The 13,054-nt window shown below is 38.1% G+C and overlaps 1 protein-coding gene and 1 long non-coding RNA gene across 6 annotated transcripts in view; both read right to left on the bottom strand.

Moving 5' to 3' along the window:
- LOC115235843 (hemicentin-1-like) overlaps window positions 1-6,606 on the bottom strand; it is a 77,448-nt gene extending 70,842 nt beyond the window's left edge. For all 5 annotated transcript variants that reach the window (XM_029807890.1, XM_029807888.1, XM_029807889.1 and 2 more), the window contains exon 1: window positions 5,776-6,606. In XM_029807890.1, the coding sequence (XP_029663750.1) occupies window positions 5,776-5,842 (67 nt within the window). In that variant the 5' untranslated portion in view covers window positions 5,843-6,606. The remainder of the gene's footprint in view (window positions 1-5,775) is intronic.
- A 1,044-nt stretch (window positions 6,607-7,650) lies between these two features.
- LOC115235844 lies at window positions 7,651-12,756 on the bottom strand. The gene is made up of 2 exons (XR_003884095.1): window positions 12,522-12,756; window positions 7,651-8,579 (listed from the first exon to the last, which is right to left on the bottom strand). It is a non-coding gene; the product is annotated as an uncharacterized LOC115235844 (long non-coding RNA).
- Window positions 12,757-13,054: the final 298 nt, after the last annotated feature.

Genomic DNA, 13,054 nt, shown 5'->3' with positions numbered 1-13,054 from the left:
AATTAAAAAAAGGGGGAAAAAACCCCCTTCACCTCAAAGTTAAAAAAAAAAAAAAAAAAAAAAAAAAATCTGTTGGTTGCGAATTATATCTATGCGAATAAATATAATTTTGAATTAATCTAGAGGCTCTTATAACTTTAATGATATTACGCCGTTTATCTACAAGAATATTTAACTTATCCAATTAACTTTGTAATCTGGTCATTCATTATATTTTAATCTTCGTATTATATGTATAACCGTGAAAATTAGTCTCTTCGTAATTATCTTCATAATCAACAACACATGGTACACATTTCATAATTAGTTTGCAAATTCTCTGAAAAATTCCTAATATATATCTACGTTGCAGTGTAAAAGGCTCAGAAAATTTCTGCTAATAAATGAAATCGATCTAAAAAATAGAATCGTTGCTTAAAAAGTTAAAATCCGTTCAAAACTGCGTGCGATGAGAGACGATTGAATCAATAGGGGCTAAAAAAAACTTTATCCAAAAATGTAAACAGTGTCAGCTACCGTCGACTGCGATAAAGCACACATATTTACGTATTTACAGCGGGTGTTAAATGCGCGCTGCGGTCTAACTGCAACGCGCGCGGGCGTATCTCAAGCGACTACTCTACAAACGCCACGCGTGAGTTCTCCCGAGACTGTCGTAATGCGATTCACGCAAATGCGGGGCGATTCATCGGACTGTAATGAACTGTAATTTGCGCGAGTGTCGACTGCAAACGAGCGGATTTATCGCGAGAGTTGAGTTACGCTACCTTTGAGTTTGCCCCTTAACGATCAATTATACAGCAATATTACTTCGCTTGAGTTTGCTCGAGAATATATAAATATAAATTTGCCGCGCATTTTGATGTTAAATGCATCCTAATCGGCGTAACGTAAACATGAAATATGCGAGCGTATCGAGATTCTTCTAACAGTATCATTAACGTGAAACGATATTACCGCGCGATAATTGAAAGTCGTTCGTATACCAAATGGCTGCATTAAGGGGTGTAAACATCCCGCACGTGTGCCAATCTCTCTGTTTATGACAGGAAATCCTTTTGTCGCGCTCGCGCGCGAACACAATCTCGACTTGCAACGTCGTCATCGAAAATCTTTGATCCAATTTTAGGGCCATTGTTCTCTTCGGCCACTATGTAATCCCTTTTGAAATTGATATAGGTCCGCGTTCTCGTTACAGCAACCGTCTGCGCGTATAAATTTGCCGGACACATTCTCGACGGCCATTGGAGGAATCGCTTCCTGTTTCCTGTACTTCACTTCTGGTTAAGGGGAACGAAGACATTGATAACTCGCCGAGAGGCACACTGAACGGAAATTGCTACCACTTATCCGTTCTAGCTAAATCATCAATCGTCTACGTCACTGTATTATAACATCGAAAAAATACCGTTCGTCATCTCGGATTTTTATATCTCAACCAACTCTCAATACAATCGGAATGCAGTCTCGCGCAAGATATTTTTTCTTTATTTGCTTTCATAATATTAATTTTACTGTTCTGATAAAAATTGAGAAAATTTCTTGCGCTGGAAAATGTTGCATTTACAAATATGTATTTTACTCTGATAATAACAATATCGATTTTCGAATACGCGATTGTTGTTGGTTCAATATTCATTACGATACGCGATTCATATTACACTTGAATGCTACTCGCAAATAATAATTCAAAGATAAATTCAGTTTGCATGACCATCTAACGGAGAGATTATTATATAATCTTTGCCTTCTAAAGCGACTATCGGCTATAGTTGCTATAGTTGCAGTAACGTGCTCTGTCACGTATAACGGAAAGTTCAGGCATCCCCTTGTCTGGCGATGCCTAAAGGCTACGATAATTTTACGGCTCATTTGCATAATGCCGTCGGCCAGTCACGTGAATCACTTTGATAAGCCCAATAGTAATGGTTTACGCTCTCTCTACCGTAGTTCGTCTGTTCGATTGCACCGGGATCTCTGCGGGGAGTTTCGATTTACTGCTCCACCGTGCCGACCGCAATTCAATTTTTCGGCATTTGCTACGATATAAAGTAAAACATAGACAAAGAATGTCCCAAAGAGCCACCGCAAACATTCCTATATATTCGGCGACAAAGGGAATTAAAAATGCATTATCGTTATTGGCAAAACACGATTATAACGGGTATTCGGACGACAAAATATCTGATAGATATCATAAAACTATCTAAAAAATATTTTCATTTATTGACTAAACCATACACAATAAAATGCTAATTATTAAATAAAGCAATTATTTTTGCCGTTTACAAAATACGGCCGTGTCACTAAGCATCGGGCCTATATTCAGTTTAACGCTTTTGAGAAATTATATATTTACCTGGTGCACAAAAGTTAAATTACGCCGACTCACGTGGAGTTTAATAATGCGCGCGCAATTTAATTTTAGCGTTTTCTCGTTTAAAGGTGATGTGAGATGCCACGACGTGTAAATCCACGATACGCGACCGCCTCCGGCAGGTAGGTAGATAGATATATAATAACATCGATTACAACTTCAATAGAACACCGCGGCGTTCTTGCGGTACCTCCCTCCACCGCCCGCCCGCGACAAACTCGAGTTTGGCAAATTGGCTTCCCGACTTACAATCAACCGCATTCCGCAAACGTGTTACACATCCGCTCGATATCTATAATTCTCGGTCACAATGCTCGTCAAGAAGGATATCGGGCTATCGATGTGGTCGGACAATATTATGTGCAATTATATTGCGCGAATCGTTACGAGAAAAGAAATTTGAGCAATACCGTCGAAATTAGCCGTGTAAAAAATCAAAAAATTTTGTCTGCTCGTCTTGTCTGTTTCATCATTGTGGCAGCAGCAACCGCCAAAGTAAATTACGGGAATCGCGGGATGAAAATAATTGTCTGTAGATTGATGCAAATCCCGTGCATTGATATAAAAGAGCAATTTATATTTCTACGTCTCTCATCGCGCGATGAATTGTCATCCTTTTCATTTCAACGTGATAAATATTACCTTTTCTACCACATTTCCCAATAGAAATATCTCTTTCGAATAAATCCTAATTATACACCGCTATTTTTAAAATACGGTTTATATAAAGACCGTAACTTTTTTATATACAGTTTCTATGATGATTTATAACAATAATCCTGCGAATAAATAAAAGCGATACTTTAAAGCGGTCGAAAAGTACGAGATTAAGTTACGATAAAATTACAACAATATTTTCCAAGGATCGTTTCAAATAGTAACGGCGTATATTACAGTTGTAATTATATAACTTCCGTTCAATAGCGACATCCAAAAGTCGCAACGAATTCGGAAAATACACACAGGCGAGTCAATGCGCAAAGTTAGAGTTAGCCGACTACTCGCAAATGACCTGTCACTTAAAAATTCAATTTTCGTGACGTTCGTAAGAAAGTTCGCACTCCTCGATAAAATTTCCAGATACCTTTTTCCACGATCCTCGGGCTGGAGGTAGCGCACGGTGAAAATCATCCGAAAGAGCAAGAGAACGCCGTCGGGAAACGAGATAAATTTGTTCTACTAATTCGGGCGATGTTTATTCTCTCAAAGCTAACAGCTAGCAGGACTAAGACGCGTTAATTACAGAATATGTCTAATTCGATTTGTAGCTTTTCGGGGTGACACGGAATTATCGCAAAGTTTTCTACTTACGTACAAACACGCCATAAAGTTATTTATTTACTTGAGATTTAACGAGCTCGAAAAGTTATCTCAATATTTAATTTTGTTATTGATCTATCGATATATAAAACATGTGATAAAATAATTAATTCTAAACAGATCGCCATAAAAATATCAGAAACGTACTATTTTAATTTCTCTATACAAGTTCTCGATAACGTAATAAAGTAAAATATCCGATAGAAATTTCTACCCGAAATGCAATTTCACGATACAGGAAAATACCGTAAAGAGAATTTCCGTATAACGGCAGTGTGTGTTGTGTATATGTAACATTATAGCCCCGTATTATTCATCATTCCTGGACGTAGCAAAATTTCAGGTAATAACTTATATACAGCTCACTCGCGCAGCGTGTTTATGACGAACGAGTGAATTTCCGTTACATGTCCAACACGACAATCGATCGATAGATATCTTCTTTAAAGAATATTCTAAATAGCAAATTTAACACTATCTGAAAAAAAAAAGAAGAACTAAACTATTTGCGAGAAAAATATTGAATAATTGAAATAAATACGCGATACGTAAAGTATTCGACGAAACTGCAGAAAACATAATTTAGTATCAGAATAACTTGATATTCTCGATCTCGACAGTCAAATCGTTCATTGCTCCTATACTGTCTGTTCTCGATTTAATGCAATTCAGAATACATACAGTAAATTATGAATAATTCGTTATGTCGATAGAGTTCACCCTGAAATTATTGGCAGACTGCCTTTCGCCGAACGATCTCGAGCGAGCTTGCTTAAAGCGCTTTATTCATGAATCCATTCATTCTATGGAAATCAATTCGATAGTGGCTCGCAGTGTTTAAGAATACCTGCGCTATGAACGGTTAGTCCTTTCTCTTTCCGTAATTATAGATGGGCGACATTTGGAATTTATCTTGTCATACAGAATGTTACGATAACGCGATCTTTTCTTGTCGATGATTTTTTCTTCTCTCTCCTTCTCAAGAGAAAAAGAGCACAGTTATTTCAGATAACCGCAGGCTTATATAACTTGGATTATAAATAACTGCCCGATAACTCGGGGTCGGGATAGATCAACTCATCCGGCCAATTAAACCGCGAAATATTATTAAACGTCGAAAATAATTATCAACGCCTATGAGAAAAATATTCCACAGAACAAACTTGGGTGCTTTTCATCGAAATAAAAAAAAAGTAGCGCGTTCAACCTGTTAGTACAAACCACATCCTATAAAAACTGTCGGTTATTCGTGGCTCATTAATTACAATATTCCGTCGAAAGTTAGATCTCTCTTACAATATTTTACTCCTGATATATACTTCGATATAATCACGTCCATGTGAACGTGCGTGGCTGTGTGTGTTGGAAAACAATATGTCGTGTCGGTGTGGCCCATTTTACCGACACATTCGCGGTTTGTTGGAATGAGAGACAGTGCCGTTGTACCGCTTTAAATTTATTTAGGCCAGCAGAAAAATAAATAACAAAAAATATTTATTAAATCATTGGACTAAATTACATTCACAGAAATCTATTCAGACACTTGAAACAAGTTTATACTTTATCTAATTATTGAAATTCTGGCTTTAAATTCTGATTATCGATGTAATCATCTATTTCAGTTTAATCATTAAATTCTGCTAAATTATAATTAAATTATTGTTCACGTACTTGATAATAATGTATGATCAATGTGTATAAATTATATATAATTCAAAAAAGTATTTAAAAACTGCAGAATATTAATTATACTATTATACGTCTTTCGTTTTCTATCTTATAATGTCTTATTCTTAAAGAATAATATTTTTAGATTATGTTTCTATTATATACGTTTCAAATCTACCTCTATAAAAAAAAATACAAGATTTTAAACTTTCAAGACTTTTCTCCGTTATCATGCCTTTTTTATGATGGATTCCCCAACTGATCATAAAACGATTTATGTTTCATAAAAATGGATTGAGAGATCCGATTAAGCGACAGATGACATAAAAAAATCTCGCGTGGCTCAATCATCCCTGATTCTCGTGAAAAAAAAGCCGATGCAATAATAACAAATATAGAATTGCACTCACCCATCTGATGCGAGAGGAACGTTATCAGTAGTACGGCGCGCAGCCATCCTCCTCGATGATCCTTCATGCTGGATGTTTCTCCGAGCGATGTCGGCCGTCTCTGTTCTCACTCTCTCCGGCGAATAACGACGACGACGATGACAACGAAACCGATCTCGTTGTGCCGCACTCGCGTCGCTTTTACTGACAGTTACTCACTACAGCATCCCGGCACTGAACAACATCCGTAAACGACGTACACATCACCGTCATTCTCTCGTAGCCAATCGCGCCACTCGTTCGTCGCCGCGCGATATATCACATGTCGAATCCGATAAGGTTTGCCATTTGCCCCGCGGCGACAATCGTCGACTGTCGGTCGATTATCGTTTTTCCAGTGATAAAAAATCCCCGCGATCGCTACCACGCGTGCAAATTTCTCGATCGAATATTCTTTTCAGACAAGTCTTCGATAACGCTGCGCGATGATCTCTTTTACAGGAATATCTTCCTATATGATATTTTTCTCGTGGAATATTTGAATGAATCGACAATCCTATCAATGTCCGAATGCTTTGATAAGAACTGTCATACTCTTACATGGATAAATAATAATTGTCCCTCTGATTTTCTTTGTACGCAATATGTATGGGAATTGTTATTTTATTTTATTTTTTTTTTTTTTTTCGAGATAGCTAACTTCGAGATGTGTTTTTCTCGAATTTCTCTTTATCACGATTTTCTTCCTGTAGTAATGCGCAATCGTGCTCGTGAAAGACGAGTCCAATTTTCACACGTGCGTTGATGCTCGAGTGCTCAAATCACAAAACGATGTCATCGTAAGTGCATCGCCGGAATCTATTTTTTTTTTTTTTTTTTTTTTTCGAGATAGCTAACTTGGAGATGTGTTTTTCTCGAATTTCTCTTTATCGCGATTTTCTTCCTGTAGTAATGCGCAATCGTGCTCGTGAAAGACGAGTCCAATTTTCACACGTGCGTTGATGCTCGAGTGCTCAAATCACAAAACGATGTCATCGTAAGTGCATCGCCGGAATCTAATTTGCGAACACTCGCTTTACCACGTACGAGTTTGTGACACGCGGTTGACGATTACTGTCAGTTTAACGAAGCACACATGGCACCGCCCGCATCCTGCTTCGCCCAGAATTGAAACACGAACGCGAAAGGAGATTGACTTTCTCGGATCTACAGTGACTTTGAAAATTCCGCACGTTGTGTTTTCTTCGCTCGTATATTTCCGCGATTTTAAAGACTCGTATATCCGCGAAAGAATTATTCGTTGCTAATTAAACCTATCGTAGAGAATTACTCGCTGTAGGTTTTTATTTTTTACGAATTATGCGCCACCAAATCCATGTAATAGTTTTCGCACGAGAGAGAGAGAGAGAAAGGATCCTTTTGACTTTTCTAAATTCACATTCAAAAAATTAATTATCGCGTGGCTTACACTTTAAGCGCCTTTGTACCTGAACTATTACGTTAATTACCGATTTTCCCATTTACTTTTATAATTACTCATATACCACGATTTATACGTCCTGACACGTATATACGAGTTCTGTTTGATATCGGCGTGTCAATATGGAAAGTCACTTTTTTTTCACGTCAAACAATGGATTCTGAATGACGATGAGACACTTTGTCACACGTTAAACGACACAATTTTGAAGTACCGACAAATATTTGCCAGATCCAACACTATACCATTTACTATTACCGATGAATCGCAATGACGTCACGGAAATCGATTTTGTTCGTAAAAAAAAAAAAAATTGAAGGAGATCCGCACTTTCTCTATATTTGCCAGATCCAACACTATACCATTTACTATTACCGATGAATCGCAATGACGTCACGGAAATCGATTTCGTTCGTAAAAAAAAAAAAATTGAAGGAGATCCGCACTTTCTCGAACACTCGTGTGGTACACACGATCACTTATACCGGATAATACACGTACCTTGTTAACCCTCGTCTCTAGTTCGTGTGAGGATCAAGCACTCCAAGTCAACTTCACGAAATCGATGCACACAACACAATGTCCGTGTTGTAATTCACGTTGTGAGACGTTTCGAGATTCTCTCAGCGCCAAGGATGATCCAGCGTTTTTTGCTTTACACCCCGGAACATCGACCAACCCGATAGAACTGCATTATTTATCAAACACTGCTGCGTGCCTCGCGCAAAGTTTTACGACCCGGCATTATTGATTGTCTGAACTACCGGCCCAGGTACACGCTTTAATTCACCGACGAGCACATCGTTTACGAAATCTCTACGCCGCGACAATCGACTTTTCAAAAATTCGCAAGACATAGGGTAATTCTGTCCTCAGCAGGCGATCCTTCGATCATACGGGTTTGATCGGGCGATTTTTTTTTTTTTAACAATTTTCTTTTTCTTTAGTCAATCTGTTATCACGTATAAGACCACAATTTTCACAGATTTATGAACCGCGCGTGATCGAAGCAGATTTTGCGCGGCACGGAATCTAGTACGCGAAGTTTGAAGCTCTTCAAGAAGCTTACGTCGATGATTTAATTGATCTAAGATGAAGACAGGAGTTTACTCGGATTTTAGGCGGCCTTCTAATCCTGTCTCAAGGAACCTTCGTCTTTGGCTGGCAGCGTGTCATCGCATCCCTTTCCATAGGCTGCGCTCCATTAACGCGAAGCAGTGATGAACATGAACAGCCGGTTAATCTTGGCTCTTCAATCTCATAGAATTTCTTTCATCACTGTTCAGATTCCATCCCAAGCGACCCGTTATCGTCCCGAAAAAAGATTTTTCGTATCTGTAGCGTCCTGCAAAATAAAGAGAAAATCGCTCAAATTAAATGCACAATTGATTAAATTCGATCGATTAATTATTTATAAAGCAATTCTATTTTTTCATATTAACGCGTGTATATAAACGTAATTTTTTTATTTATAAACAGTAAATAAAAAGTAAGCGAATAATTTTATAATCACTTAATTAATTAATTTAAGATTATTTAAAGCAATTATGATTTCAAATCATTTAAATTCAAGTCGAAAATTGTAATTAAACAAAGACTATTTAGCGAAAACTGTCAGAGTTTGCGGAAACGGATTTATGGATCGATGGCAATCCTCGGCAACCGACGAAAGTCCGGCATAGGGTACTTAAACGAATCTCGACAGTTAGAATGTGGGTACAAATCCCGAGGTAGTTAAAGCGTCTTAAGCATCTTGTATGTATTCGTCCAATTCTGCACGAACGAGATGTAATTGGGTCTACCACCTCTTCTCCTCTTTCCCCGTGTCCTTCTTACGCCTGTCTCTCTCGCAAGCTAACCCGAAGTTCGCAGCCGGAGAGATATACCATCTAGCAGGTGCACTCTCAAGTCCCTCGGATTAAAGTGCCGGAGCGCGAGTGCCACAGAGTCACTCGTATAACTCAGTAGTTTAAGATTGACCGTGGAGTGACTCGATTACGACATGCTTTGGGGCTTTGAAATTTGTGAGATTTTAAGATTTAATGGACCTTTCTGTGCCGATAATCAGTCGCACAAATCCCGAGCTTTTTGATAATTGACACAGTGCATTTAAACAAAGAGAACCCTTTAAAAAAATCTTTATAAACCTTTTAAGGAATTTTAAAAAAAAGAAAAAGAGAGGGAGAGAGTCTTACAATTAGGATTTTATTAAATTTAGAAATTTTGTATATAGCGTTAAACAAATATATATATGTAACATATTTTTTAAAAAATGTATGTCTTATTTCAAAATATAAAATTTAATAAAATGCAAACATAAACCAATGCGACAATTATTCTCTGCCAAAAAGAAAAAAAAGGAAAAAAAGATAATTGGTGGCCATTCGTTGATATTAGCTCGCTCTGGCTGTATTTCTGTACGACTATATTTCATGACAAATCAAGAATTTATATGAATATACGAAGGTATGAATGTAGATATATAGCGTCATCAGATGAGCATTGTTGAATTTGTACATCCAATTTCCAGACGACAGAACTTAATAACCGAGGAACTTCCTACGTATGCGTGTTAATTAAAGTACACATGCGTTATCCGAATTTCCCTAACTTTAACTACTTCTCCGTTGACCGAAAGTTTAAATAGCTCGCTCTACATTCGGCTAGTAGTATGAAACTGGAAATAGGAAATGGAAGGCGTACTAAACCAACGACAAGAGGCATGACCACATTTGCCTTAAATTCGTATTAAGCTAACACATATATTTTGTTTTAATTTATGTATTCGCGAATATGTTGATTAACGTATTTATTTTCTAAATTTTCGGAATATATATATATAATATTAAACAATTACCGTAGTTTCTATTAGTTGATCAAAACTATCGAAATTTATTGAGGTAACAGATGGTCGCAGTTTTGTAACAAGATACATTCATCCGTTACGCAAGAATAATCGAGAGAAGATACGACGTACTTGACGAACGATGCGTCGATGTTAAGAAAGTTAAAGGGGAGATGAGAAAAAGCTTACTGCTCCGCTTCAGCGCAACTCGGGAATTTCTGTCGAACTCGAGAGATGAAGCAATATAACGTCTCGTACGGAAGCTTAACGGGAAGCGAGAGCTAGTTCGATTACCCGGGAATTGGTCTTTCATCGTCGCTCTAATTCGACGGTTACGTGGCAGCTTTCCGGCCGTTAAGACACACGCGGCTACAACTTTGCAACCAAGCGACGGTTGCAATGGCTGTGAAGAACTACAGCGGATGAAATTTGTCAATCTCCTTTGCCGCAGCCAACCAAGCCATGACTCCACGTGAGAATGGTTACATGAGTGAAGCGCGTTACGTAATCCGTTACGAGGACAGAACAAAGAGACGGCAATATTAATTTGGAAATGTGAGGACGAAAGGACTGAAACGAGAATCGATTTCACGAGGTAACTACATAATTCACTTTATAATTCATAGATTTCGTAAAATGCGAGATTATTCATAAAATTTATTGCGCTCTTTGTTTCGCAACTCGCTCAATAAAATACTTTCCAATTATTCAAAAGGTCAATAATAATTTTGCGGAAACAGTGTGATGAGTCTTTCCTCATTTCATAAATTAATATCGGTATGATATAAAATTATGATTCTATCTTCATCGATAATGCAAAAAAAAATACCAATGAAATTCAGCATTAATGACAACGACTCACAAATAGCTTGTTCGTAACAAGATCCGAAAAAAAAAAAACGCGGACAAAGTTAGCAAATATATTCCAATCCGCAAGCTTTGTACGAGCAACTTTCGCTTTGTTGTTATACTCGATTATGACATAAAAGAATCATAAATAATTTAGCCACTTGCCAGTCTCAGTGTCGGGTTGTCATGAATATTTAACGACTGTTGCAGACACGTCGTGTAATGCGATTAAACGCGAAATCTTTTTCATTCGTCGCACTGTGCTATTGCACTTTGCGTTGGTTGACCTCCTTTTCGTACGTAACACCCGCAATTGCCAGAAATTGGAAGTGACCCAAACGTTCCGAATGATAAGTGTACCCACTCTCATTCTCACCTTCTTATAAAAGTACTTTACCTCATTCGATATAGCCATTGCGTGAATTAATAAGCTTGTTTTGCAATTCCGTTACGAGCTTATCCCATAACTCGAAGTTAAATGGAAAAACAACAATGTTAACTGCTCGAGATTTGGCGGAAAATAGTGATGTATTTCTTCACGCATATAAAATCATTCTGAAAACGAGATATCGTTGCACGCAACCCGCCCTCGTTGCAACACTTTGTGAATTATGTCTGCGAGGTTGCATGTAATCGACGAATGAAGCAATCCGCTCGTGCCGCGTAATCATAAAGTTCGTAACTACCTTTTCGCACGGTCAACTGGAAACTAACCGCCCTGTATAGTTGCCAAAAACCAAGCCATTATATTGTTAGCACGACCGACTCAAAGAGAATTTTATATTTGCCTAGGAAAATCTATCACGTCTCGCTATCTTCTTCATCACCATCACGTTATTCCGATTCTTTGAACTGGACAGTGTTTTATTTTTATGCCACCAGCACTGCTTTAGTTTCCGGAAATAATAAAAAAAAAAAAAAAAGTTATTCTATTTCTGATCAATTAATTTTGTCATTCCAATTCATTAGACCCATTTGCTTTAAAAAATTCAATTGATTCACGTTTCTATTATATGACATTTTTCATATGTGTCAAATATTTTTGACAGTTGAAATATTTAAAAAAAAATTATAAGATTGACATTATTTTATTCAAATATATGTACGAATTTTTAGAGATATAAAAAACGTGAATATAATATATGAAATCAGAACTAGCGGGACAAGATGTATCATTCTAATCACCGGAATGATGGTATCTCGATAGTGATATAATGACGCAATGAAATAAAAACACGGCTTTTCCTTAGTCGCGATTGCACGTTAAATACACTATCAGACGATTTGTGCCGGCACTCTGATAAAATAAAATAAATGCTACACATCCTTAATTACTCGGCGCTTGCGTAATGTTTTACTCGCTTTACACATAAACTCATCACCGGAGATATCGCAGAACGAGAAGCTGAGACACGAAGCGAACGAAATTGCAACTGAAAATCGCAATTTCCGTAGCAATATTTCAATCGAATCTCCGATCCACCACGTGGATCTTGCAATCAATTATCGATTATTTATTCAACACAATTCGATGTTCGATACTTCAATTAATAGATTTAATTAATACATCCATGCTCTCACTAAGAAACTTACGCTCTTATCAGAATAGGATTCTAGTCGTACGACGCGGATCGGATTTAAGTTGCCCGCGTTATATAGGGTGTTATCACTGCGTGGCGGCTTGTCCGCGACTGAGAGAGCTTTCGGACCAACCCCGTCCGAGTTTCCCGGGTCGGCCGCGGTAGCGCTGCGTAGCCGAATCAACCCCCGATCTCCCGACCATCTCTTTGCCCTCTCCCTTCTCTTTCTCACAGCCCCATGTCCCGCCAACTTCCATTGCCCCCATGACAAAAACAATTCTCTCTCCGTCCCTCCTGCGCGCCACCGCCTCCTCGTCGCACTGTCCGATACGTATCTGCATTCCCTATGTATTAGGTAGTAAAGTGGCTCCACTCTCACCCTCCGTCGAGGAAATCTGGAATTCTTGTCGTATTTAAATTAGCGTCTACGGCGACAGTGCTTAATGCCGGGTAGGGGAGGAGTGCCTGTTTCGCGTACGACGACACCCCGAAGCACTTTTTCAGCGCAAGATCGGTGGCTCGGCAAACGCGATAAAAGCGGCAAAG

The sequence above is a fragment of the Formica exsecta genome, unplaced genomic scaffold (genome assembly GCF_003651465.1).
Source record: "Formica exsecta isolate Colony F162 unplaced genomic scaffold, ASM365146v1 scaffold236, whole genome shotgun sequence".
In the NCBI taxonomy this organism is placed as follows: Eukaryota; Metazoa; Arthropoda; class Insecta; order Hymenoptera; family Formicidae; genus Formica; species Formica exsecta.
The sequence above is the reverse complement of the archived record's forward strand: the minus strand, read 5'-3'. Positions and strand labels throughout refer to the sequence as shown.